The sequence below is a fragment of the Pristiophorus japonicus genome, chromosome 2, assembly GCF_044704955.1.
Source record: "Pristiophorus japonicus isolate sPriJap1 chromosome 2, sPriJap1.hap1, whole genome shotgun sequence".
In the NCBI taxonomy this organism is placed as follows: Eukaryota; Metazoa; Chordata; class Chondrichthyes; family Pristiophoridae; genus Pristiophorus; species Pristiophorus japonicus.
The window spans coordinates 141,057,281-141,083,906 of NC_091978.1; the positions used below are offsets into that span (position 1 = coordinate 141,057,281).

Sequence of the window (26,626 nt, forward strand, 5' to 3'; positions counted from 1 at the left end):
AACTGTTCTACCTGACTAGAACTGCAGAAAAAAAAATGTGGAGAATTGCGATTTCTAAGATAGTCCGTTCTCCACCAGTTGCTCCTAAAAATCAGGTGCAAATCATGTGGAAACTTGGGCCCTATGTTTCTATAGTTTCAGAATAAAGGATCGCCCATTTAATACTGAGATGAGGAGGAATTTCTTCTCTCAGAGGGAATCTGTGGAATTCTCTGCCCCAGAGTACTGCGAAGGCAGCGTCATTGAATATACTTAAGGTGGAGTTAGACAGATTTTTGAGTGATAAGGGAGTAAAGGGTTATGGGAGCTTTCTATGGTTCTATGGTTCAACCACCACATCATCAGCCCCTTCTGCCTTTACCTCAGACCATCACTGTTGAAATTTCTAGTGAAAGTCCTATACTCAATTTCTCCAATGTTCTCCTTGCCGAACTCCCAACTTTCACCCTCATAAACCCCTAGGGGGAGAAATTCATTACCGACCAGAGATACGGCAACTTTGTGGGCTGAAAACGGCGCCTAAAAAATCTCCCCCGATTCTGACCTGTGCTGTGTTGCCTCTTCTGGGGCTTGGCACGGCGTGGCCAGTCGATCGGGGGGCGGAGCTAGGGCCTGCGCCAGAAACAGTGCAGGCAGCTCTGCAGATGCGTGTTGGGAGTGTGCGCGCATGCGCAGCAGCTCTTGCCCCCAACCTCTGTGTGCGTGCTGCAGCATGGGACCCGATGCATCCCACCCCTATCCCTGGCTGAGTGGCCTGCTGCACAGGCCGGCCCGCTGCCTTCCCGGGCTAGAAGGCCACAACAAGCAGGTTGGTGCGGGGCCCAAGCCGGGGCGGCGGGAATGTGGGGTGAAGTTTTGATCCCGGGCGGGGGGGGGGGGGGGGGGCGGGGGGAGGAGTTTTGATCCCAGAGAGTGGGGGGAATTCCGAACCGCAGGGTGGGTTTGATCACCGACCTCATGGCGGTAGGGTTGTTTGTAAGGGGTGGCTGATGGTGGGTGAGCTTCGGCAACTGGGAGAACATAAGAACTACAAGCAGGAGGTACTTCTATTTTTTATTTGGATATTTTGAAAAAATTATGTAAATATATTTAGTCTCTTTACTTCTTTTATTTTTATAGCTTAAGCTTCCATGAATGCTTCTGTTGTATAGTAAATTAACTTTGCGAAGTTTGTCATATGATGTCCTGTATAGCTGTTTGCTCCTATTCACGTTCTTTAGTCAAGTCATTAAGTTCTGCTGGCCTCCGATATATTTAGCTGCGCTGATTTCTTAGCTCTCTGCAAGGGTTTTCTGTGCAGCCACAAGTGGCCACATACGCTGGCCTAAGTTAGTTTGGAGTAACTATTAGCTGTCCAAAGTGGCCTAAATGGCCAAAACGGGCAGAGGTGGCTGGTAATGCTCCCTTTTGAAAAAAACTAAACTAAACTAAAAAAAAATCCTAACTAACTCACTTACACTGGCGCACATTGAATGTGCAAAATGGGGATTTTTAAGATACTCCAGAAAAATCAAACTGCTCCAAAAAAAATGGAGCAACTCCTGGGCAATTCTGAGCCCTAATCCAGACGCAAAAGTCCCCCCCCCCTCTAAAAAATTTCGGAATTGCGCTCCTGGAACGAAATGGGACGCTAATCAAGCATCCTTCTTCTTTCTTGGAGCATTAACAGGGCGGATACCTCAGCAGCACTGCACAATGGGCCGTGCAGATCTGCTGGGTCCAAAGGTCGTTCCCTCCCTTAAAGAAAGGGCCCACACTGCAGGCTCTGCAAATTAAAAAGGACCTACCTGGATATACTTGCATTGGAAGCTGTTCAGAGAAGGTTCACTAGGTTGATTCCGGAGATGAGGGGGTTGACTTATGAAGATAGGTTGACTAGGTTGGGATTACACTCATTGGAGTTCAGAAGAATGAGAGGTGATCTTATCAAAACATATAAGATAATGAGGAGGCTCGATAAGGTGGATACAGAGAGGATATTTCCACTTAGGGGAAACTAAAACTAGAGGACATAGTCTCAGAATAAGGGGCCGACGATGAGCAGGAATTTCTTCTCTCAGAGTGCTGTAAATCTGTGGAATTCTCTGCCCCAGAGAGCTGTGAGGGCTGGGTCATTGAATATATTTAAGGCGGAGACAGACAGATTTTTGAGCCACAAGGGAATAAAGGGTCATAGGGAGCGGGCAGGGAAGTGGAGCTGAGCCCATGATCAGATCAGCCATGATCTTATTGATTGGCGGAGCAGGCTCAAGGGGCCAAATGGTCTACTCTTGCTCCTACTTCTTATGTTCTTATTGGGGTTAATGTGCTTTCCCAGTTATATGTATTGAACAATTTACACAAATATTTTGTGATTTTAGCTCTACATCTGTTATATTGCATAATTACTGAAATTTGCCCTTTACTCTTAGATTCCCCTCTTGTTGAGGAAATGATGATTCACTATTCTATATTATTTATTCTCTAAATCAAAGGTAAATAGACAGCATTGCAACAAGGACCTTTAAGATTCTTATTGGAATTCTAAAAACTTACGCTTTTTAAAATCATTGTGGATTAGAAACAAATATTTTTGATTAAGCTAAATGTATGAATCACAAATTTGATGTTAATGCTCTGCTATGATATATTTGACTTCAAATGCCCTAATGGTTCCCTCTTAGGTACTGTCCCACTCCCTTTCAATCTGCCACCAAAATGTCCCTTGACATAAAATCCACCCTTAACCTCTCTGTCCATACTGCCCCACCTCCAACCTTCCTTCCCTCTCCAAAATTCTTGAAACATATTGTCGCCTCCCAAATGCATTTCTAACTTGCTCGCAACGCAATGTTTGAACCTCTGCAATTAGATTTTTACTCTTGCAAGAACACTGAAAATATCATAATCAAAGTCACAAACGACATCCTCTGTGACTGTGGTACACTATCCCTCCTCACTCTTGTTGACCTGTCTGTAAACTTCAACATGATTGACACCTGGCAGGCTATTTGTCCAACATGCAGTCCTGGATGAGCCAAAATGTCCTCCAATTAAACATTGGGAAGTCCAAAGCTATTGTCTTTGGCCCCCGTCATAAACACCGATTCCACGCATCTCCACGGCCATTGTCTCAGGCTGAACCAGACCCTGAGCTGAGAATTAAACTTAACAACTGATCTAGCATCAATTGCCGTTTCCAGAAGAGAGTTCCAAACTTCTACCCAAGGTCAGGCTCTAATTTTTAGACCATGACCCTTGGTCCTAGACTCCCCAACAAGTAGAAATAGTTTCTCTCTATCTATCGTATAGGTTCCCCTTAATATCTTGAAAACTTCAATCAGATCATCCTTAACCTTCTAAATTCTGGGGAATACAGCCCTAATTTCTGTAATCTCGCCTCATAATTTAACCCCTGTAGACTGGGTACCATTCTGGTAAACCTACACTGCACTCCCTCCAAGGTGAATATATCCTTCCTAAGGTGTGGTGTCCAGAACTGCTCACAGTGCTCCAGATGAGGTCTAACCAGGGTTTTGTATAGCTGCAGCATAACTTCTACCCCCTTGTATTCTAATCCTCTAGATATAAAGGCCAGCATTCCATTAGCCTGTTAGATTATTTTCTGCACCTTTTCATGACATTTAATTTTAATGACCCCCAAGTCTCTTTGGACCTCCACTGTTTTTTGCTTTTCATCATTTAGAAAGTATCCTGTTCTATTCTTTTTAAGTCCAAAGTGGATGACCTCACATTTATCTACATTGAAATCCATTTGCCACAGTTTTGCCAATTCACTTAATCGATCGATATCCCTTTGTAATTGTATGCTTTCATCTACACTGTCTACAATGCCACGAATCTTTGTGCCATCGGCAAATTTGGATACAAGGCTTTCGATGCCATCATCTAAGTCATTAATAAATGCTATGAATAGTTGAAGCCCCAACACAAATCCCTGCGGGTCACCACTAGTCACATCCTGCCAATTAGAGTCCCTGCCCATTATCCCTACTCTCTATCTCCTGCTGCTCAGCCAATTTCGTAACTAGGTCAATAATTTGCTTTTAATTCCATGGGCCTCTACCTTAGTTAATACGCTCTTACGTGGGACTTTATCAAATGCCTTCTAGAAGTCCATATAAATATTATCCATAGACACTCCCCTCTCCACTACTTTAGTCGCCTCCTCAAAAAATTCAATCAGGTTTGTCTGGCATGACCTATCCTTCACAAATCCATGCTGGCTTTCTCTGATCAACTGAAAATTTTCGAAGTGTTCAGTTACCCTATCCTTAATTATAGATGCTAATAATTTCCTGACAACAGATGTTAGACTAACTGGTCTATAATTCCCTGGTTTCCCCCTCTCGCCATTCTTAAATAGCAGAGTGACATGCACAACTTTCCAATCTAAAGGAATGGTTTCTGAATCGAGAGAACTTTGAAAGATTCTAGTTAGGGCATCTGCAATGTGCTTACCTGCTTCCTTTAAAACCCTGGGATGGAAACCATCTGGTCCTGGGGATTTGTCACTCTTCAGTGCCATTATTTTCTTCATTACTGTTAATTTTATTGAGTCCTTGTCCCCAATTTAATATTAGTTTCCTTGGGATTTCTGACATGCTATCCTCTTCCTCTACTGTAAATAATGACGTAAAGTAATTATTCAACATGTCCACCATTTCCTTATCATTGACAATATTATCAATATCAGTTTTTAAGGGGCCAACATTGCTCCTGACTACCCTCTTTTTCCTAATATAATTGTACGAATTCTTTGTGTTGATTTTGATATCCCTTACAAGTTTCTTTTCATACTCCATTTTCATAGCTCTTAGTATCTGTTTTGTGACCCTTCGTTGTTCTTTGTATTTTTCCCATTGGCCAGGACCTGTGCTATTTTTTGCATTTTTTATGCTTTTTCCTTTAGTTTTATGCTGTCCTTTACATCTTTAGTTGTCCATGGTTACTTTTTTTTGGCAAGTATAGCTCTTGCCCCTCAGGGTTATAAACTGGTTGTTTCACATTAAATTATTTTTTGAACATCTCCAATTGATCTTCTGTCATTTGCCCAGATTTTAACAGATTTGTCCCGTTTACTGTGGACAGTCTCTGTCTCATCCTGTTGAAGTCGGCTTTACCTAAATCTAGAATCTTAGTAGCTGTTTCGCGTTTCACCCTTTCAAACACTATGTTGAACTTGATCATGATAAATGTTTACAAACCGTTAGGCTGTTAACTAAATCTGGCTCATTACTCATTGCTACATCTAATATGGAATGCCCCTTTGTTGGTTCTAGGACATAGCAATCGCACAGACAGCAATGAAATGAATAATCAGTTAATCTTTATTTTTGGCAGTACTTGAGGAAGTGTAAGAATAAAAGTGTTTATTAATGATTAAAATTGATTCTGTGAATGTATAAAGGTTAAAAGTGTAGGTTATAAGGAAAGGCCTGTTTGTGTTGAAACAAAATGAAAGCCCAGTTTGCCAGCATGGGCTGAGTTTTGAAAGAAACAAAATAGAAGCCCACAGAGCTGCCACATGGGTTTTGTGTATTGGAAAGCCATTTAAATTAATCAAGTGATGACTGAGCCAGACCAGACAGCCACATGTGTGAGGAGAGCCAATAAGGAACTGCCCTGGAACCAAGGTCCAATCATGAGACTTTCGTAGGGACAATGGCTTTTGAGAGGTATAAAGAACTCAGCAAAATACTTTTTTCTCTCTCCTGAACCAACCAGCCAAAGGGAAGTAACGTATATCACTCTTTATTATAACCTCATTGTATCTGTTGTAACTAAGGTGGATGTGCATGTGTGTGTGTGTTTTTGTAATAAACTGTTACAACTGTTTTAGAAGAATTGTCTCACTGTCAAATTTAATGCCAGAGATTTAGAAATCTTATAGAAGGAATGTTGGGTTAGACATGGACCTTTTCTTTGAACACAGTTATTGGATCTTTAATATTCATCTGTACCTCTGGAACAGGCAGAAGGGACCTCAGTTCAATATCTCATCCGAACATCAGCACCTTTGATAATGTAGACTCCCTGTGTACTGCACTGGAGCATCAGTCTGTATTATATGCTCAGGTCCTGGACTGAGCTTGAACCCACAACCTTCTGACCCAGAGGCAAGAATGTTGCCAACTGACACGCTTGTAAATAAATTGGCACTGTCGATATAGTGCTACACTTTTATTTCCATTCTTTTAACTTAGTAAGTTTTGGGAGTTTCAGCATTTTCCTCTGGTAAATAAAACTTGATCTTAAAAACGAACTCACAATATTTTTTCTTGGAATAGCTCAGATAATGGATGTTTCTGTAGTAAATACAGTCTTGCAGTGGTCTAGCAGGATTTCACAGGAACCTGCAGGATTCAAATCCAAAATTCTTCCCCTCCAGTCAAGTTTGTAACAATACTACCCTCTGTTAAAGTTCTCTTCAGGAATAAGCAATGTTTATATTACAAAAATACTTAATACCCACTGAATTACAAAGTGTCGCTATGTTTCTTTGTAAATGCCTACAAATTTTAGTCCAAATAATTGACATTGACAAGGCAAAAGTTCAAATAGAAGTTGTTAAACAGAAAAATTCCACAGCAACACCTCACAAAAAGCTTTCTTACATACATTGTAACTCAATGCTACTCTAACAGTTAATTCTATTCACAATGATCAGTAGTAAGAACACAAAATTGTCTTGCCAGCCAGGGACCTCAAACAGACTTAGACATTCTCGAGTGCCTTCACAAGCCCTTCGAAAGATGAGCTTTGTTTGACGGCCAGCATAATACCTTTGTGAGTAACTTTGCTTTGGTTTGAAACTCAACACTGGGATTAACAGGTTTCAACCCAGTTCTGGTGCTCAGTTTCAGTTCCAACATAGGTATTTGGTCTGAGTGTGGAAAAGTACCTACATCACAGGTATTCAGAGTGTAGGAATTAACTCTTCAAAGCTCTAATGGCAGCTTTATCCATCAACAATGAGCAACATTCTGGAAAGGTAAGGTTTTTAAAAATCGCATAAACTCCTACCAACAAAAGGTATGAAAATCACAGTAATTTCAGCATTTTTTCCAATTACTTTCATGAGTTATGCTTTTGAAATTACAATAGAATGCACTCTCTTGTTTCAGCGACATTTCGTTTTTCAAATTTAATTTTTTAGATAAAACTACTTACACACAAATTGTGAACATCACTAAATGTTTTAAAACTTCAAAACACTAATGTCAAATGATATCAACCTCCTTTCAGGAACAAAATATTAGCATTATTTTAATAGATATAAGAAACATATTAGTAGTAAATTAAAGTGCAATTAAAGTGCACAAGAGTGAACACAAGAGTGAAAAAAAACATTGCATGATCTTAAAATTTATTGGTGTATACCAAGACTGTCAAACCACCTTTTAGCAGAAATGATATTTTAGATCCTTTAATTAGTTGTCCCAAGTTACAGTAGGGCCTTTTGTACTGTTGGAAATACAACAGAATATAAAACATTTTCATTCATATCCAAACAATGCTTTTAAAACATTTTTTCCTCTCCCAATTTTCAACTAATTTCTACATAGTTCCATCTAGAAAAATGACCTGTTAAAAAAAAGCTACTCCAAGTAATGCTTACAGAAATAAGCATACGCAATAACTTTATAGCACTGACCACATTTCCTTTTAAAGTATAGACTGTAAAATTAATTGGCGAATGAAAACCTCCTTGACTTGATGTACTTTGGTCGTGGGATGCTATATTCTCTCCATCACAAAAAGCAGTGACTTTCACTATTCCAACCTCGATCCCTTGAACAGTGAAACCCTAAAACATGCTTGTTACCTTCTGAAATCAACTATTCCAACACTCTCCTTGATGGCCCATATGCTACATTAACTCCACATTGTCCAAAACTCTTACACATATCTTATCTCGGACTAAGTCCCGCTCACCCATTACTCCAGTCATCAATGAACAACATTGGCTTCCCATCTCTGAATGCTTCATCTTGTAATCCAGTTCAGTATTTTAATCCCCTCACCCTAGCTCCGCAACCCCCCCCCCCCCCACCCCCACCCTATCTAGATCTCGGTTTCTCTTCTTCTCACCTCGAACACATCTGTCCCCCTCTTCCCTTCACTCCACCATTGCCAGAGCCTTCAGTTACTGGATCCTCCTGTCTGGAATTTCTCACTTATACCTCTCTGCCTTTTCACCTCTATCTTCTCCTTTAAAAACCTCCTCCAAGCTTTTGGTCACATCTCTGAAACTCTCCTTTCCTGGCTTGGTATGCATTTCCCATACTGCTTCTATAAAGCATCTTGGAATATTTTTTACATTAATGATGCTATATAAATGGAAGTTGTTTTGGGAGTTTTGTTGGACAATGTACAATACTTGTTGCATGACTAGACTATCATGTTTTTGAAGAATGACATTAAAAGAACAGAATATGTGTAACGTTAAAATGTTTGTAAGTTCAAAATTGTGCTTGATGGAATGCAGTCTTCAAATGTGGCATAGATTTTCTCCCCACTCTTAAAACTGTAGAAAATTTTTACTATTTCAAACAAGTTTCAAAATACATTAAACTTTGAATTGGAAGAAAAAAGCACTTCACCACGCAAAGGTTTTTTAAAAAAGAAACGTTGGTATTTATCTCCTATTGCTGCACCTTTTATTGATGTTATTACTGCAATTTAATTTAAATGCATGGAACTTTTATGGAATTATAACAATGCTTATGGTAGCTAAAGAACAATGAAAAGTAGGTTGCATTTTCAATACAAAATTTACCAAGTCCACACAACTTAAAGTAGAAATGTCAATGTTTGTTGAGCTCGGGTGCCAAAAGGTGACAAAATGTAGACTTACCAGATTGAATCATACCAAAATCATTGCTGATCATGAATGTTCTCTTTCTAACAAAGCCACATGAAATGTGCTGCATGAAATTTCTTCAAGCACATGATGAAACAACTCAATCAAACCGTAAGCTTCATATAATCATGTTTTGGTGTGGTCTGACACCATTATGTGTAAACATCTTGGGTTGCCACCGTGCCACCAGAACTGGCCACAAAGGGAGCTTTCTTCATGAGTGCAGTGCTAAATTATCAACAGAATTTCACTCACCTTTATCATGCAAAGTTCGAAAGAGTCTTGAAGAGCCTTTCCAAACTGGAGGTGTTTCTGTAAGCATATTTTCCAATTCCTGTAAAACCATGGACAGAAGTAAAATCCTTCATGTGAGAAAAATGACTTCTCAAGATGATTTTCTTGAGCTGGATTTTAATCTACAGGTCTAAATCAGTTCTAAAATGATTTGGTAAAGGTGCTAATCCCACCTCCAAATAACAGTCATCAGGTCTAAAATTATTTGCACAATGAGAGCAACAAGAGCAAACACAGACATATAAGAAAATAAGAAATAGGAGCAGGATTAGGCCATTTGGCCCCTCAAGCCTGCTCCACCATTTAATAAGATCATGGCTGATCCGATGATGGACTCAGATCCACTTCCCTGCCTGCTCCCCATAACCCTTTATTCCCTATTATCTAGGGAAGACACTGTGGGCTAGAAATTCGGCAGGTTTGCACCCGTTTTACCGTCGTAAAGGGGCGGAAAACACGGTGCACAAATTTAAACGCCCGGGCGGATAATTCGGCAGCGGTAAGAAATATTGTGCGGCAATTTTTATGACGTCAATCGGCGTGCAACGCGCCGCTATCGCCGCGGACAGAAAATTCGCCGATACCACCATTTTTACCGCCCACCCCCCCACGACACGAACGACATTATCTTGAAAAACGGAGCAGAAGTTCATTGTATAAAAGGATTTGAAGGGAAGGCTGTGTTTTACACATTGAGCTTTTTGTGAGTTTATAATTTGTTTTTAAGGCTATTTGAGGACATTTGACAGAATGGGGGCTAGAATATCTCTGCCATTATTGCTGGCTGCTTTTTCTATGCAGCATCGAGCTGAAAGGAGGCATATTCAAGAGCATTTTGAGCGTAATCAAAGAGCTCGCAGACGTATGGGGAGAAGGCCTTACCCCCCACGAGTTTACAGGGAACAGCGTTCATACCTGCAGCTGTCTCAGGCACAGTGCGTTCGAAGGCTGCGCTTCCGAAAAAAGGTAGTCACAGAGATATGCCAGCTGATAAAGGTAGCCTACCAGCAGCATCAGGACTGTACTGCCCGTCGAGGTGAAGGTGACTGTGGCACTTGCCTTCTATGACTCCGTCTCCTTTCAGCATCAGCAAGGGACATATGCTGCATCTTGCAGTTCGCTATACATAGCTGCATTCGCCAGATAACTACTGTACTGTACGCACACAGGATGGATTTTATAAAGTTCCCAAATACCAAGCAGGCACAGAATGAGAGGGCTGTGGGTTTTGCATGAATGGCAAGGTTCAGGCTGCCATTGACTGTATGCACATCGTTCTGCAAGCATCTTTACAGGAACAGAAGAACATAAGAAATAGGAGCAGGAGTAGGCCATACAGCCCCTCGAGTCTGCTCCGCCATTTAATACGATCATGGCTGATCCGATCATGGATTCAGGTCCACTTCCCTGCCCGCTCCCCATAACTCCTTAATCCCTTATTGGTAAAGAAGCTGTCTATCTCCGTCTTAAATGTATTCAATGTTCCTGTTGTGTTCCTAACACAGATGAGACTGCACACAGGGAGGTTAAAGTAACAGTGACCTCAGTCTTTAATAAGACACTCCAGAGTGAGGAACAGGCCTTATGGGCCGGCTTATATACAGTGCTCCCAAGGGATGCTTGGATCCCTTGGGACTTCAGGGGATGAGCTCCCTGGTGGCAGAACATGGGAGTTACACAACATCACTCCCCCGCAAAGTCAAAGTGAAAACTATTTACAAAGTGAGGCGGTCTGGAGCCTTTCTTTCCCTGGTGGACCGCCTCGGTACAAATGTCAATTCTGGTGTATTGGCTGTGCCCTTGCTGGGCTGGCGTGTTGTTGGCCCTGCAGGGCTGCTAGGTGAGCCTAGCTTTGCTGGGCTGTTCGGCGTGATGGGTTCGATTTCCTGGTCCGGGGTGGTGTCGTTGATCCTTTGGGTGTGTGTTGTGGGCTCGAAAAAGGTGGTGTCTGCTTGGGTTGTTCAGGGCAGTCTGTGAACCGCAGCCTCGTTTGGTCCAGGTGCTTTCTGCAAATTTGTCCATTGTCTAGTTTGACAGAAATACCCTATTCCCTTCTTCAGCTATCACCGTGCCTGCGATCCACTTGGGACCATGTCCATAGTTTAGCACATACACAGGGTCATTCAGATCAATTTCCCGTGACACAGTGGCACGACCATCGTTTACATTTTGTTGCTGCCGCCTGCTCTCTAACTGATCATGCAGGTTGGGGTGAACCAGCGAGAGTCTGCTTTTAAGTGTCCCTTTCATGAGTAGCTCAGCCGGGGGCACCCCTGTGAGTGAGTGTGGTCTCGTGCGGTAGCTGAGCAGTACTCGGGACAGGCAGGTTTGGAGTGAGCTTTTGTGACTCGTTTAAGGCTCTGTTTGATGATTTGTACTGCCCGCTCTGCCTGCCCATTGGAGGCTGATTTAAACGGGGCTGAGATGACATGTTTGATCCCATTGCGGGTCATGAATTCTTTAAATTGGTCACTGGTGAAACATGGCCCGTTGTCACTGACCAGTATGTCAGGCAGGCCGTGGGTGGCAAACATTGCCCTCAGGATTTCAATGGTGGCGGTGGCGGTGCTTCCCGACATTATTTCACATTCAATCCATTTTGAAAAAGCATCCACCACCACCAGGAACATTTTGCCGAGAAACGGGCCCGCATAGTCGACATGGATCCTCGACCATGGTCTGGAGGGCCAGGACCACAAACTTAGCGGTGCCTCTCTGAGCACGTTGCTCAACTGAGCACATATGCTGCATTGCCATACACAAGACTCGAAGTCAGAGTCGATACTGGGTCACCACACGTAGGATCTAGCTATTGTTTTCATCATTACTACACCCAGGTGTGTGCTGTGGAGATCCGAGATTAATGTCTCCCTGCCCTTTTTTGGTAGCACTATGCAGTTACCCCACAACAGGCAGTCTGCCTGAATGCACAGCTCGTCCTTGATTGCTGGAACGGCTTGATTGGCTCTTGTATTTCAACGGAGATGCTGGCCTAGCTCCCATGCAGTACACAGTTTTTTACTAGGGACTGCAGAGGATCTTGGCTGGTCCAAATCCTAATCTGGCGGGCCGTGACGGGTGATTTATCATTTTCAAACACTTCCATGACCATCAACAAGTCTACGGGCTGCGCCACCATCAACAAGTTTGCAGGCTGCACCATTTCCACCCCCGTGGTGTACAATGGTAGCCGACTGAGAGCATCTGCATAGTTCTTGGTGCCAGGCCTGTGGCGGATGGTATAGTTATACGCTGATAGCGCGAGTGCCCACCTTTGTATGCGGGCTGAGGCATGAGTATTTATCCCCTTGTTTTCAGCGAACAGGGATGTGAGGGGCTTGTGATCGGTTTCCAGTTCAAATTTGAGGCCAAACAGGTACTGATGCATTTTCTTTACCCCGAACACAGACACTAATGTCTCTTTCTCAATCATGCTGTCGGCCCTCTCGGCCTTAGACAAGCTCCTGGAAAAATAGGCGACAGGTTGCAACTTACCCGCAACGTTAGCTTGTTGTAATACACACCCGACTCGGTGCGATGATGCATCACATGCTAGCACAAGTCTTTTACGCGGGTTATACAATACGAGCAGCTTGTTGGAGCATAAAATGTTTCTGGCTTTCTCAAAAGCAATTACTTGGTTTTTTTCCCCATACCCAGTTCTCACCTTTGCGCAATAACACATGTAGGGGCTCTAAAAGGGTGCTTAACCCTGGTAGGAAGTTACCAAAATAGTTGAGGAGTCCCCGGAACGACCGCAGCTCCGTGACATTCTGTGGCCTGGGCGCGTTCCTGATAGCCTCTGTCTTGGTGTCTGTGGGCCGAATGCCATCCGCCGAAATCTTTCTCCCCAAAAACTCCACTTCTGTTGCCATGAAGACGCATTTCGACCTCTTCAGCCGCAGCCCTACGCAATCCAGTCGCTGGAGGACCTCCTCCAGGTTTTGTAGGTGCTCGGCGGTGTCCCGACCCGTGACCAATATGTCATCCTGAAAGACCACCGTGTGTGGTACCGACTTGAGTAGGCTCTCCATGTTTCTCTGAAAGATCGCTGCAGCTGACCGAATTCCAAACGGACATCTGTTATAGATGAACAGTCCCTTGTGTGTGTTGATGCAGGTGAGGCCCTTCGAAGACTCCTCCAGCTCCTGCGTCATGTAGGCTGAAGTCAGGTCGAGCGTGGTGAACGTCTTGCCTCCTGCCAGCGTCGCAAGTAGATCGTCTGCCTTAGGTAGTGGGTATTGGTCCTGTAGCGAGAAACGATTGATAGTTACTTTATAATCGCCGCAAATCCTGACCGTGCCATCATTTTGGAATACTGGAACGATCGGGCAGGCCCACTCGCTGAATTCCACTGGGGAGATGATGCCCTCGCGTTGCAGCCTATCCAGCTCGATTTCCACTCTCTCCCTCATCATGTGAGGTACCGCTCGCGCCTTGTGGTGAATGGGTCATGCCTCTGGGACCAAGTGGATCTGCACCTTCACCTCTGAAAAGTTTCCAATGCCTGGCTCAAAAAGGGAAGGAAATTTGTTCAGAACCTGGGTACATGAGGCCTCATCGACATGTGACAGCGCTCGGATGTCATCCCAGTTCCAGCGGATTTTGCCCAGCCAGCTTCTTCCAAGCAGTGTTGGGCCATCGCCCGTGGCAATCCAGAGTGGCAGTTCGTGCACCGTGCCCTCGTAGGTAACCTTGACCATGGCGCTGCCCAGGACAGTGATAAGCCCTTTGGTGTACGTTCCCAGTTTCGTGCGGATGGGGCTCAGGGTTGGTCTGAATACCTTGTTGCGCCAGTCTCTCAAACATATTTTTACTCATGATGGATTGGCTAGCGCCAGTGTCCAGTTCCACGGCTACGGGTAAGCCATTCAATTTTACGTTTAGCATTATAAGTGGACATTTCGTCGAAAATGCGCGCACCCTGTGTACTTCAGCATCTGTCTCCTATCTCTGAGGCTCGAAATTGTTTTGATCCAACATGGACTGATCTTCCTCTGCCACGTGGTGGTTAGCAGGTTTTGCAGAGCTTGCAGCTCGTTTGCAAGTTCGTTGGAGGTGCCCCATTGTTCCACAGCTCTTGCAAACATACCCTTTGAAGCGGCATGAATAGGCTGAATGGAAGCCTCCATAATGCCAACAAGGTGTGAATTGCCTTGCATTCATCCTTTGTTGAGGACTCAGTCATCTGGGTCACCCGAGGCCTGCTGGCAGTTGCAGACTCGTGGGTTCTGCCCTGTACATTTCTGCTCGCAAACACAGTTCCAGTTAATTTATGAACATTGCTAGTACTTGTGTGCTGAGAGATTTGTTTGGTGTTATCACTGGTGGACATAAACGCCTGTGCTATCGCAATGGCCTTACTGAGGGTTGGTGTCTCTGCAGTCAAATGTTTTCGTAGGATGGTCTCGTGTCCAATGCCCAGTACAAAAAAGTCTCTGAGCATTTACTCCAGGTAGCCATCAAACTCACATTGTCCTACAAGTCGCCTTAGCTCGGCGACATAGCTCGCCACTTCCTGACCTTCAGATTGCTGGCACGTGTAGAACCGATACCTCGCCATCAGCACGCTCTCCCTCGGGTTAAGATGCTCCCGAACCAGTGTACACAGCTCCTCATACAACTTATCTGTGGGTTTCACCGGAGCCAGAAGATTCTTCATGAGGCTGTAGATCGATGCCCCACAGACTGTGAAGAGGACCGCTCTCCTTTTTGCAGCGCTTCCTTCTCTGTTCAGCTCGTTGGCTACAAAGTACTGGTCTAGCCGTTCGACATAGGCTTCCTAGTCCTCACCCTCCAAGAACTTCTCCAGGATGCCCAGTTTGCTGCATCTTTGCATTGGATTCATATTCTCGTCGTCAGTTATTGCGTTCCTAACACAGATGAGGCTGCACACAGAGAGATTAAAGTAACAGTGACCTCAGTCTTTAATAAGACAATCCAGAGTGAGGAACAGGCCTTAGGGGTCGGCTTATATACAGTGCTCCCAAAGGATGCTGGGATCCCTTGGGACTTCAGGGGATAAGCTCCCTGGTGGCGGAACATGGGAGTGCATGCTTTACAGATACACAACAGTCCCAACTTCCACAGCTCTCTGAGGCAGCAAATTCCACAGATTTACAACCCTCAAGAGAAGAAATTCCTCCTCATCTCCATTTTAAATGGGCAGCCCCTTATTCTAAGATTATGCCTCCTAGTTCTAGTCTCACCTATCAGTGGAAACATCCACTCTGCATCCACCTTGTCAAGCCCCCTCATAATCTTATATGTTTCGATAAGATCACCTCTCATTCTTCTGAATTCCCATGAGTAGTGGCCCAACTTCCTCAACCTTTCCTCATAAGTCAACCCCTTCATCTCCGGAATCAACCTAATGAATCAACCTTCTCTGAACTGCCTCCAAAGCAAGTATATATTTTCTTAAATATGGAAACCAAAACTGTATGCAGCATTCCAGGTGTGGCATCACCAATACCCTGTATAACTGTAGCAAGTATTCCCTGCTTTTATATTCCATCCCCTTTGCAATAAAAGCCAAGATTCCATTGGCCTTCCTGATCACTTGCTGTACCTGCATACTAACCTTTTGTGTTTCATGCACAAGTACCCCCAGGTCCCGCTGTACTGCAGCACTTTGCAATTTTTCTCCATTTAAATAATAACTTGCTCTTTGATTTTATTCTGCCAAAGTGCATGACCTCACTTTCCAACATTATACTCCATCTGCCAAATTTTTGCCTACTCACTTTGCCTGTCTATGTCCTTTTACAGATTTTTTGTGCCCTCCTAACACATTGCTTTTCCTCCCATCTTTGTATCATCAGCAAACTTGGCTACGTTACACTCGATCCTTTCTTCTAAGTCGTTGATATATATTGTAAATAGTTGGGGTCCCAGCACTGATCCCTGCAGCACCCCATTAGTTACTAATTGCCAACCTGAGAATGAACCATTTATCCCAACTCTCTATTTTCTGTTAGTTAGCCAATCCTCTATCCATGCTAATATATTACCCTCAATCCCGTGAACTTTTATCTTGTGCAGTAACATTTTATGTGGCACCTTGACAAATGCCTTTTGGAAGTCCAAATACACCACATCCACTGGTTCCCCTTTATCCACCCTGTTCGTTACATCCTCAATAGAATTCCAGCAAATTTGTCAAACATGACTTCCCATAAATCCATGCTGATTCTGCCTGACTGAATTATGCTTTTCAAAATGTCCTGCTACTGCTTCTTTAATAACGGACTCCAACATTTTCCCAACTACAGTTGTTAGGCTAACTGGTCTATAGTTCCCTGCTTTTTGTCTGCCTCCTTTTTTAAATAGGGGCGTTACATTTGCAGTTTTCCAATCTGCTGAGACCTCCCCAGAATCCAGGGAATTTTGGTAAATTACAACCAATGCATCCACTATCCCTGCCGCTCCTTCTCATAAGACCCATCAGGTCCAGGAGATTTATCCGCCTTTAGTTCCATTATCTTACTGAGTACCACTCCTTAGTGATTGTGATTGTGTTAAGTTCCTCCCCCGCTATAGCCCCTTGACTATCCACTGTTGGGATATTGTTTGTGTCCTCTACTGTAAAGACTGATACAAAATATTTGTTCAGAGTTTCTGCCATCTCCATGTTCCCCATTACTAATTCCCCGGTCTCGTCCACTAAGGGACCAACATTTACTTTAGCCACTCTTTTCCTTTTTATATACCCATAGAAATTTTCGCTATCTGTTTTTATATTTCGTGCTAGTTTACTTTCATAGTCTATCTTCCCTTTCTTAATCATTTTTTTAGTCATTCTTTGCTGGCTTTTAAAAGCTTCCCAATCTTCTGACCTCCCACTAGTTTTGGCCACTTTTTATGCCCTTGTTTTTATTGGATGCCGTCCTTTATTTCTTTAGTCAGCCATGGATGGCTATCTTTTCTTTTACACCCTTTTCTCCTCACTGGAATATATTTTTCTTGAGAGTTGTCAAATATCTCCTTAAATGTCATCATCATCATAGGCAGTCCCTCGGAGTCGAGAAAGACTTGTTTCCACTCTTAGCATGAGTTCTTATGTGGCTGTACAGTCCAATACAAGAACCACAGTCTCTGTCACAGGTGGGACAGACAGTGGTCGAGGGGAAGGGTCGGCAGGGAGCCTGGTTTGCCGCACGCCCCTTCCACTGCCTGCGCTTGATTTCTGCATGATCTCGACGACGATACTCGAGGAGCTCAGGGCGTTCCCGGATGCACTTCCTCCACTTAGGGTGGTGTTTGGCCAGGGACTCCCAGGTGTCAGTGGGGATGTCGCACTTTATCAGGGAGGCTTTGAGGGTGTCCTTGTAACGTTGCCTCTGCTCGCCTTTGGCTCGTTTGCTGTGGACGAGTTCCGAGTAGAGCGCTTGCTTTGGGAGTCTCATGTCTGACATGCATACGATGCGTACAGAGCTGATCAAGTGTGGTCAGTGCTTCAATGCTGGGGATGTTGGCCTGGACGAGGATGCTAATGTTTGTGCGTCTGTCCTCCCAGGTGATTTGTAGGATGTTGTGGAGGCATCGCTGGTGGTATTTCTCCAGCAACTTGGGGTGTCTACTGTACATGGTCAATGAGCTTGGTGACAGTTTTGGTCTTCAAACACTCTTTTCCTCAGGCTGCACTGGCGCACTGGAGGCGGTGTTGGATCTCGTCGTCAATGCCTGCTCTTGTTGATAGAAGGCTCCCGAGATAAGGGAAGTTGTCCAGGTTGTCCAGGGTCATGCCATGGATCTTGATGTCTGGGGGGCAGCAAGGACAGGCTGGTGGAGAACCTTTGTCTTACTGATGTTTAGTGTAAGGCCCATGCTTTCATATGCCTCGGTAAATATGTCGACTATATCCTGGAGTTCAGCCTGTGTGTGTGCACGGACGCAGGCGCGTCCGCGTACAGTAGCTCGACGATAGAGGTTGGAGTGGTCTTGGACCTGGCCTGGAGACGGCGAAGGGTGAACAGCTTCCCACTGGTTCTGTAGTTTAGTTCCATTCCAGCGGGGAGCTTGTTGACTGTGAGGTGGAACATGGCAGCGAGGAAGACTGAGAAGAGGGTTGGGGCGATGACGCAGCCCTGCTTGACCCTGATCCAGACGTGAATTGGGTCTGTGATGGATCCGTTGCTAAGGATCACGGCCTGCATGTCGTCATGGAGCAGACGGAGGATGGTGATGTACTTTTGGGGGCATCCAAAATGGAGGAGGACGCTTCATAGACCCTCGCGGTTGACAGTGTCAAAGGCCTTTGTAAGGACGAAGAAGACCATGTATAAGGGCTGGCGCTATTCCCTGCAGCTGTCGCGCTGCAAAAATCATGTCCGTTGTGCCCTGGAGGCGACGAAATCCGCACTGCGACTCCGGGACGCACTCCTCGGCTACGGGGAGAATACGGTTGAGGAGGACTCTAGCGACGACTTTCCCAGTGGTTGAAAACAGGGAGATGAGGAGGAACCTCTTCACTCAGAGAGTTGTTTAACCTGTGGAATTCCCTACCAGAGAGAGTTGTTGATGCCATTTTGTTGGATATATTCAAGAGGGAGTTAGATATGGCTCTTACCGCTAAAGGAATCAAAGGGTATGGAGAGAAAGCAGGAAAGGGGTATTGAGGTGAATGATCAGCCAAGATCTTATTGAATGGTGGTGCAGGCTCGAAGGGCCAAATGGCCTACTCCTGCACCTATTTTCTATGTTACTATGGCAGTAAATGCTCAATTTCCAGGGAGCATCCATGATGCTTTCATCTTGTGAGAGAGCAGTGTCTCATATCTGTTTGAGCGTCAGCCACAAGGCCAGAGCTGGATGCTGGGAGACAAAGGTTATGGCCTTGCCACTTGGCTCATGACCCTGACTCCGGAACCCAAGCCGAGCATCGCTATAATGACAGCCATATAGCCACACGCAACATCGTCAAAAAGACAATTGGAGTACACAAGCAACGCTTCTGATGCCTGGACCACTCTGGAGGCAGCCTGCAATACTCCCCTCAGCAGGTCGCTGAGTTTATTGTGGTGTGTTGCATGCTACTCAACTTCGCCATCGGGAGGGGACAGGATTGGCCACTGGAGACTGTAGGACCACCTCAGTAGAGGGAAGAGGAGGAGGACGACGACGATGACGAGGAGGAGGACGAAGAGCCTGGCGATTAACCCATGCCACCACCACAGGGGAGGCCTCGTGTCTTATATCAGCAGCTCATAAATCAATGCTTTGCTTGAACAGTGAAAGGCACGTTTCACCATTGCCTGCCCACTCTATCCCACCATGTTGACGATTCCCCCTATTATTCTACAAATGAGACACTGCACAAGAATGGTTAAGGTGAACAAAAGAATTTATAAAACATTTATAAATTTATGAAACATTTGTACATTCTTGAAATGTGTAAGCTTTAATTTTGAAACTTAAATAAATTTTGAACTTGAAAACAATTTGTAAAACTTTAAAAACTTTTATAAAATAACGAAAACAGGAAAACTACAGCAAAACAACAACCCCTGCACCAAACGTCGTTTAACTGTGGCCACCTTCCCCCCCCCCCCCACACTGATCCTAATTCCCCCACCCCACCCCCTTGTTTCTTGCCCCTACCCATGCTGGGACCAAGACAGTGTGCAGCAACGTGCGCAGAGCGCTGCTGTTGTTGGGAGAGAGACAATGGAGACGTCACTGGACCCTCTGGAGAAGCTCGGGTTCTGGAAGGCCCGGCTTCTGAATCGGAAGACTCTTGCTCGGCCTCACCTCTCACAGATACTGTCAGTCTGGGTGGTATGATACTGGAGACTGCCATGCTAAAAGTCAAGACCATCAACTGCCGTAGGACATTGACAGCCTCGGTGTTCTCCCACATCGCTGCTGCAATCTGCGACATGCCCTCCCTCATGTCCGCAGATTGTGCCGAAATGTTGATGGAAATGCCACCCAGGGCCTGGAGGAGCTCTCGACCAAGTTCGACGCTCTCCCTTGACAGTCCCACCATATCCAGGTGTGCGTCTGCCTGTCTTTCAGAAGATCAGCTTCGCCGACTCAACCTCCGAAGAGACAGCATAAGGGGTTCAACTCTGAGGGTGCGTGACTTGGACCCACTGCCTCGGATTGGACGAAGCCTGTGAATGTGGCTTCCTCTGAGGAACTTGTGGCCACAGCTAAAAGTATTGCTGACTGCATCACCCCGTCCATCCCCTCCACCAGCCCACCCGACGCCCCCCCCCCCCCCCCGCAACAACACTCCCGTGGAGGGTCCTCAGCGTGGCCCTCATTTTTCTCCTCGACCCACAAATGATGGGCTGAGGTGGAGGCTTACATCAGAAGATGTGATGCCTCAGAATCCTCATCTGCAAAATAGAAAACAACAGACGAGTGGTTAGCAGCAGGGAAGGGGGCAGGGTGACATAAGTAAGGTCACATAGCGCAGGCTTATTTGAAGGACTACCACCACTGCATTATATGTCATCGCGAGACACTGCATTACATTACCCAAACCCGAGTTACAGACATAACATCACATTATCCCAACCCTAGTCAACAGACACTACATCACATTGCCACAACCCAGCCTGGGGATTTTGCAGGACTTACGTCAGTTCGGAACATGGGCTCAGCACCCGCATGGGTAACTGACCTCCCGGAGGTACCAATTAAACCAGCCATTTTCTCCTCCAGGTCCGTTAATGGATGCGTTTGGGGCGGACCACCGCCTGTCCGTCACTGCTCGCGGCGATTGTGGGACATGTTTTCCTGCAAAAATGACAATATAAATGATTACCAGAGGGCCCTTCTGCTTGTGGCACACACAGATCGCCATTAAAGCATTTATACCATACAGTGTGCATTTAATACAGTTATCTGTTTAATGGCCCTGGTAGTTGCACGTGGATCATAAGGAAGATATCAACGTGCAGAAACATCTTTTAAGATGTCAAAAAGCAGTCTTAATAATGTGTAACGATCATTCATGGCAAATAAGGTGCAACACTAAGCCTACCTACAGCAACATGAGTCAAATTTGCAATTTATGTAATCAAGAAGTGCATTAATAAAAAATATTACTTACTCTCATGATCCTGCAATTCCACCTTTTCCTGCATTGCTGGTGGTCTCTGCGAATGTCATCAACTGAGGAGACCTCCTCAGCAGCACAGGTCCAAAATCTCCTTATAACGGCTGGGGAGGGTGGAGGTTACTTCGACCCCTCCTACTAAACTCCCTCCATCTACTTTAACATAAGAACATAAGAAGTAGGAGCAGGAGTAGGCCATTTTGGCCCTTTGAGCCTGCTCCACCATTTAATAAGATCATGGCTGATATGATCATGGACTCAGCTCTACTTCCCTGCCCGCTCCCTATAACCCTTTATTCCCATATCACTCAAAAGTCTGTCTATCTCTGCCTTAAATATATTCAATGACCCAGCCCCCACAGCTCTCTGGGATAGAGAATTCCAAAGATTCACGACCATCTGTGAGAAGAAATTCCTCCTCATCTCTGTTTTAAATGGGCGACCCCTTATTCTGAAACTATGGCCCCTAATTCTTGACTTAGCATCAACTGTCATTTGTGGAGGAGAGTTAGAAATGTCTATCATTCTTTGTATGTAGAAGTGTTTCTTAATAATACTCTTGCAGGATCTGGCTCTAATTTATAGGCTATATCCTCCTGTCCTGGGGGAGGGGGGGAAATTGGCCTCCGCTTTGGACGGATAATTCGAATTATTACCGCCCGGTGGGAGGAAGAGCCTGGAAATTGGGCTGTTAGATCCAAAAATTCCTCTCGGCGCTTATGGACGCTGTTGGAGACAGGATCGGGTGTCCCTCCCGTTCACTTAAAGGGGAGGGAGACTGCAAGGCCTACTGAGGCCTTCCTGGCACACACCAGGCCGCCAGGGAGGGGTTCGGCCGGGCCAGTGGCCCAGCACCCAAGTGGGGGTGTCAAGCTGCCCGTTGGCGGCCTGGCCAAACCAGTGACTACCACTGTCGGACCGACTCTGGTGTCGGCCGACAATTTTTTTAAAATGGCGGCCACGGCGATATGCCCTCCCCTTTAAGGGTGGCCGCAGCGCCCAGCCATCGGCAGCTTTGCGCTGCACGGAGCTGTATGGGGCACCGATCGGTGCCGACCGCACTCCTATGGGGCAATTCCCACTGCAGGGCACAAAAGGGATCGGCACGGCGAGAAAGACGGAGTGCGACAGAAACCCGTTTCTGCCGCCCCCGGTCCGTAGGCAATTGTGGACGGGTCGCACCTGCCGTCTGTCCCCGGGCGGAAAAGCCTTACCGTCCCATTATTGCCTCCAAGAGAACATAAGAACACAAGAAATAGGAGCAGGAGTAGGCCATTTGGCTCCTCGAGCCTGCTCCACCATTCAATAAGATCAAGGCTGATCTGATCTTCGCCTGAACTCTACTTTCCTGTCCATGCCAGCGGACGGTACCCGACGTCACCAAACTCGCTTGGAGGGGAGAACACCCAGAATCCAGGGAGACCGCCGAGCAGCGGATGCTAAGTCCATCAATTTCGGGCCCTATGATTCTATGATACAATCAGACAGGTCAGAGTGGAACCAAGCAAATGCAATGAGCTGAATGTTGAAGGAGGATGTTGTGATTGACCGTGCAAAAGGCCACAGGTATGTCGAGGAGGATGAGGAGGGATAATACAAAACAGTAACAGTCATAGAGAATGATGTTCGTGACTTTGGTTAGGGTTGCATCAGTGCTGTGTTCAAGTGATTCAAATAGAGTGTTGTCGAAGGGATGGGCACAGATTTCAGAGGTGTTAACAAATTCAAGGACTTGGGGTAGGAAAAGGAGATGGGAGATTTTGTGGTAGTTTACGAGGAGAAAGGGGTTGAGGCTGATTTATTTCAGGAGTGATGACGGTAGTTTTAAAAGGGAGGATTATCGTATCCAAGGAAAGAGAATTATTTACAGCGTCAGTTATCACAGGGGCCAGGGAGGGAAGTTTGGTGGTTAGCAGTTTAGGAGCAATGAGGTCAAGGGAGCAGGAGGTGGATCTCATGGACAAGATAAATTCAGAGATTTAATTGTGTTACTTCATTATTTAGGGAGTGAAAAACTAGGTAACTACAGAGTTGTAAGCTCATCAGTTGTGAGGATGCTACTGGAGTCGATCAGGTGCAGAGGGATTGAGCATGTGGACTAATCAAAGAGAGTCAGCATGGATTTGTCATGGATACGTCTAACTAAACTGGTTGAATTTTATCAAGGAGGTCACTAGCATGGCATATAGGGTACTGTCTATGGATGTTGTCTATATAGACTTTCAGAAGTCATTTGATTAGGTTCTGCACAAGAGATCAAAAATGAACAGCACAGGGAATTGGAGGTAACTTTGTGACATGGGTTGGTAATTGCTTGGTTGGTAGAAGATAGGTAGTAGGGATAAAGGGACAGTTCTCTGATTGGCGGGATGACAATGGTGTTCCCCAGGGATCTCAGCTTTTCACTATATATATATTGATGCCTGAAAGCCGAGCAAAGCTTAGACAGGTGAAGAACAGCAGAGAGCATCTGAGGATGGGCCAGCTGAGCCTATCAGGTGTAGAACCTCCAAATCAAAGCTCTTTCTTTTCTGATTAGCGCCTGTAACATAGGCTTTGTTTTTGCCACGGTGAATGTAAATGGCGATCTGGGACTGAGTGAAGGAAATGTACCAATGACATACAGATCGTTAGCAGTTTATTTATTTTTCACCACATGAAGGGAGGAGTAGCAGGCAGCCAAAAGACCCAGAAAAAATTGCTGGGAAACAAATAAGTAAAACGTCGGCTCTGAATGCGGAGATCTTTACAGCCTCTTCATTTATCTTATGTAAAAATTTACTGTGTGGGAGCATGAGGGAGCCGTAATATAGGGGAAAATAAAATGGGAATCTAATCCAGGCTAGCCAGGAATCCCGTTAGTAGCCATAGAGCATTAAAAAAAGCAACTACATGCAGATATGACAATCAGCTGCACGCAGCGAAACACTGCCAGAAAGCACCAAAGCAAATAAAATGCTGAATTCAACGAGCTACATGGACATAGAAACATAGAAAATAGGTGCAGGAATAGGCCATTCGGCCCTTTGAGCCTGCACCGCCATTCAATATGATCATGGCTGATCACGCAACCTCAGCACCCCACCCCAGCCTTCTCTCCATACCCACTGATCCCTTTAGCCGTAAGGGCCACATCAAACTCTCTTTTGAATATGTCCAACGAACTGGCCTCAACAACTTTCTGTGGTAGAGAATTCCACAGGTTCACAACTCTCTGGCTCTCTGGGTGAAAAAGTTTCTCCTCATCTAGTCTTATATGGTTTCCCCCTTATCCTTAGACTGTGTCCCCTGGTTCTGGACTTCCCCAACATCAGGAACATTCTTCCTGCATCTAACCTGTCCAGTCCTGTTAGAATTTTATACGTTTCTATGAGATCCCCTCTCATTCTTCTAAATTCCAGTGAGTATAAGCCTAGCCGATCCAGTCTTTCCTCATATGTCAGTCCTGCCATCCCGGGAATCAGTCTGGTGAACCTTCGCTGCACTCCCTCAACAGCAAGCAGGTCCTTCCTCAGATTAGGAGACCAAAACTGCACACAATATTCAAGGTGTGGTCTCACCAAGGCCCTGTACAACTGCAGCAAGACCTCCCTGCTCCTATACTCAAATCCCCTCGCTATGAAGGCCAGCATGCCATTTGCTTTCTTTACTGCCTGCTGTACCTGCATGCCTATCTTCAATGACTGATGTATCATGACACCCAGTTCTCGTTGCACCTCCCCTTTTACTAATCTGTCACCATTCAGATAATAATCTGCCTTCCTGTTTTTGCCACCAAAGTGGATAACCTCACAATTATCCTGCATCTGCCATATATTTGCCCACTCATCTAATCTGTCCAAGTCACCCTGCAGCCTCTTAGCATCCTCCTCGCAGCTCGTACTGCCACCCAGCTTAGTGTCATCTACAAACTAGGAGATATTACATTCAATAGTATAAAAAAAGAAAGAACTTGAATTTATGCCCTGCTGACCTCAGGACATGCCAAAGCACTTCACAGTCAATTAAGTACTTTTGAATTGTAGTCGTGTATGGAAATACAGCAACAAAGTTTTGCACAACAAAATCCCACAAACAGAAATTAGCTAAGTGACCAAATAGTCTATTTTAGTGATGTTGGTTGAGCGATATATATTTGCCAGGACACTAAGAGAACTCCCTGGCTCTTTTTTGAATCGTGCCATAGGATATTTTATATTCACTCGAGAGGAATGATAGAGCTTCGGTTTAATGTCTCATCTGAAAGTTTGCATCTCCAACAATTCAGCATTCTTTCAGTACTGTACTGAGTGTTATCTTGTGTTATATGCTCAAGTCACTGGAGTGAGACTTGAACCCACAACCTTCCAGAGGTCAGAGTATTACCAGTCACCCAAGGCTGACAGCTAACCAATCTATAGACAGCTGACCAATCTATAGACAGCTGACCAGTGTAGACTAGAATTCTCACTGGAAGTTTGCCACAAGATGTTCTTCCAAAGATGTCATCTTGTCCAATCCCAATTTGGGGTAGAAAACCGGCACTAAGATCCAGAAGTCGCAGTCTAAGCAGCTTACACGATCACAAAAGATCACTGGTGAAAATGCAAATATGTTTCTTTTAAAACTTCTTTCCCCTTTCAAGAAATTGAGCTCACAGCTGCTAATAAGTCACTTTTCTGAAGTACTGAAGTATCCTACACACTTATCCCATACATTCTAAATAATTTAAACAATCTACTAGTTATTGTATTAAAATAGTAAAATTATACTTCAGATGGCTAGTTTCTACGGCAGCTTTTATAAATTAAGCCCTTCTTGGACAATAACAAATGTGAGGGTGCATATATGAAAAGTTTAAATATGCTATTGAATATTTTGGTACACGGTGAATTTATTTAAAGGTAAAAAGAACTTACAATATATATTTTTTTATCCCCCGCCTTTTTTAAACCATTTCACACCAACATGAGTATTAACATAAAGTACACAAATTCTGAACATTACGTTCTCAGCAAGCATACTAAATATTTTAGGTTTGTAGATTTAACTTTTTAGCAATTATTGATTGTGTAACTATGCAATCATATCACAATTTACAAGTTTTCAACTTACCATAAAATCAATAGAAAAAAATGAAAACTATTTTGATATAGTAATACTGCAGTTTCTAAATAATCATCTTATAGAGTTTTAGATATATCTTCTCCTTTCTTATCTTTTTGGCAAATTGAATCTGATTTCAGTCATGATACATTTTAAACACCTTAGTGGTAAATTTCACTTTTGGCAGGGCAGGAGTTGAATACTGGGGACAGTGGATTGACCACCAGTAATGCACCCCATCCAATTTTTCTTTCCATGATAGGAAGGAAAATCAGCCGGGGTTTATAACAGGCAGACGATCTCCAACAACC

General features: G+C 44.7%; 1 protein-coding gene across 2 annotated transcripts in view; it reads right to left on the reverse strand.

The window, feature by feature from the left end:
* Positions 1-26,626, reverse strand: part of micu3a (mitochondrial calcium uptake family, member 3a) — a 341,423-nt gene that overhangs the window by 193,518 nt on the left and 121,279 nt on the right. For both annotated transcript variants that reach the window (XM_070869807.1, XM_070869800.1), the window contains exon 4: positions 9,122-9,200. In XM_070869807.1, the coding sequence (XP_070725908.1) occupies positions 9,122-9,200 (79 nt within the window). The remainder of the gene's footprint in view (positions 1-9,121; positions 9,201-26,626) is intronic.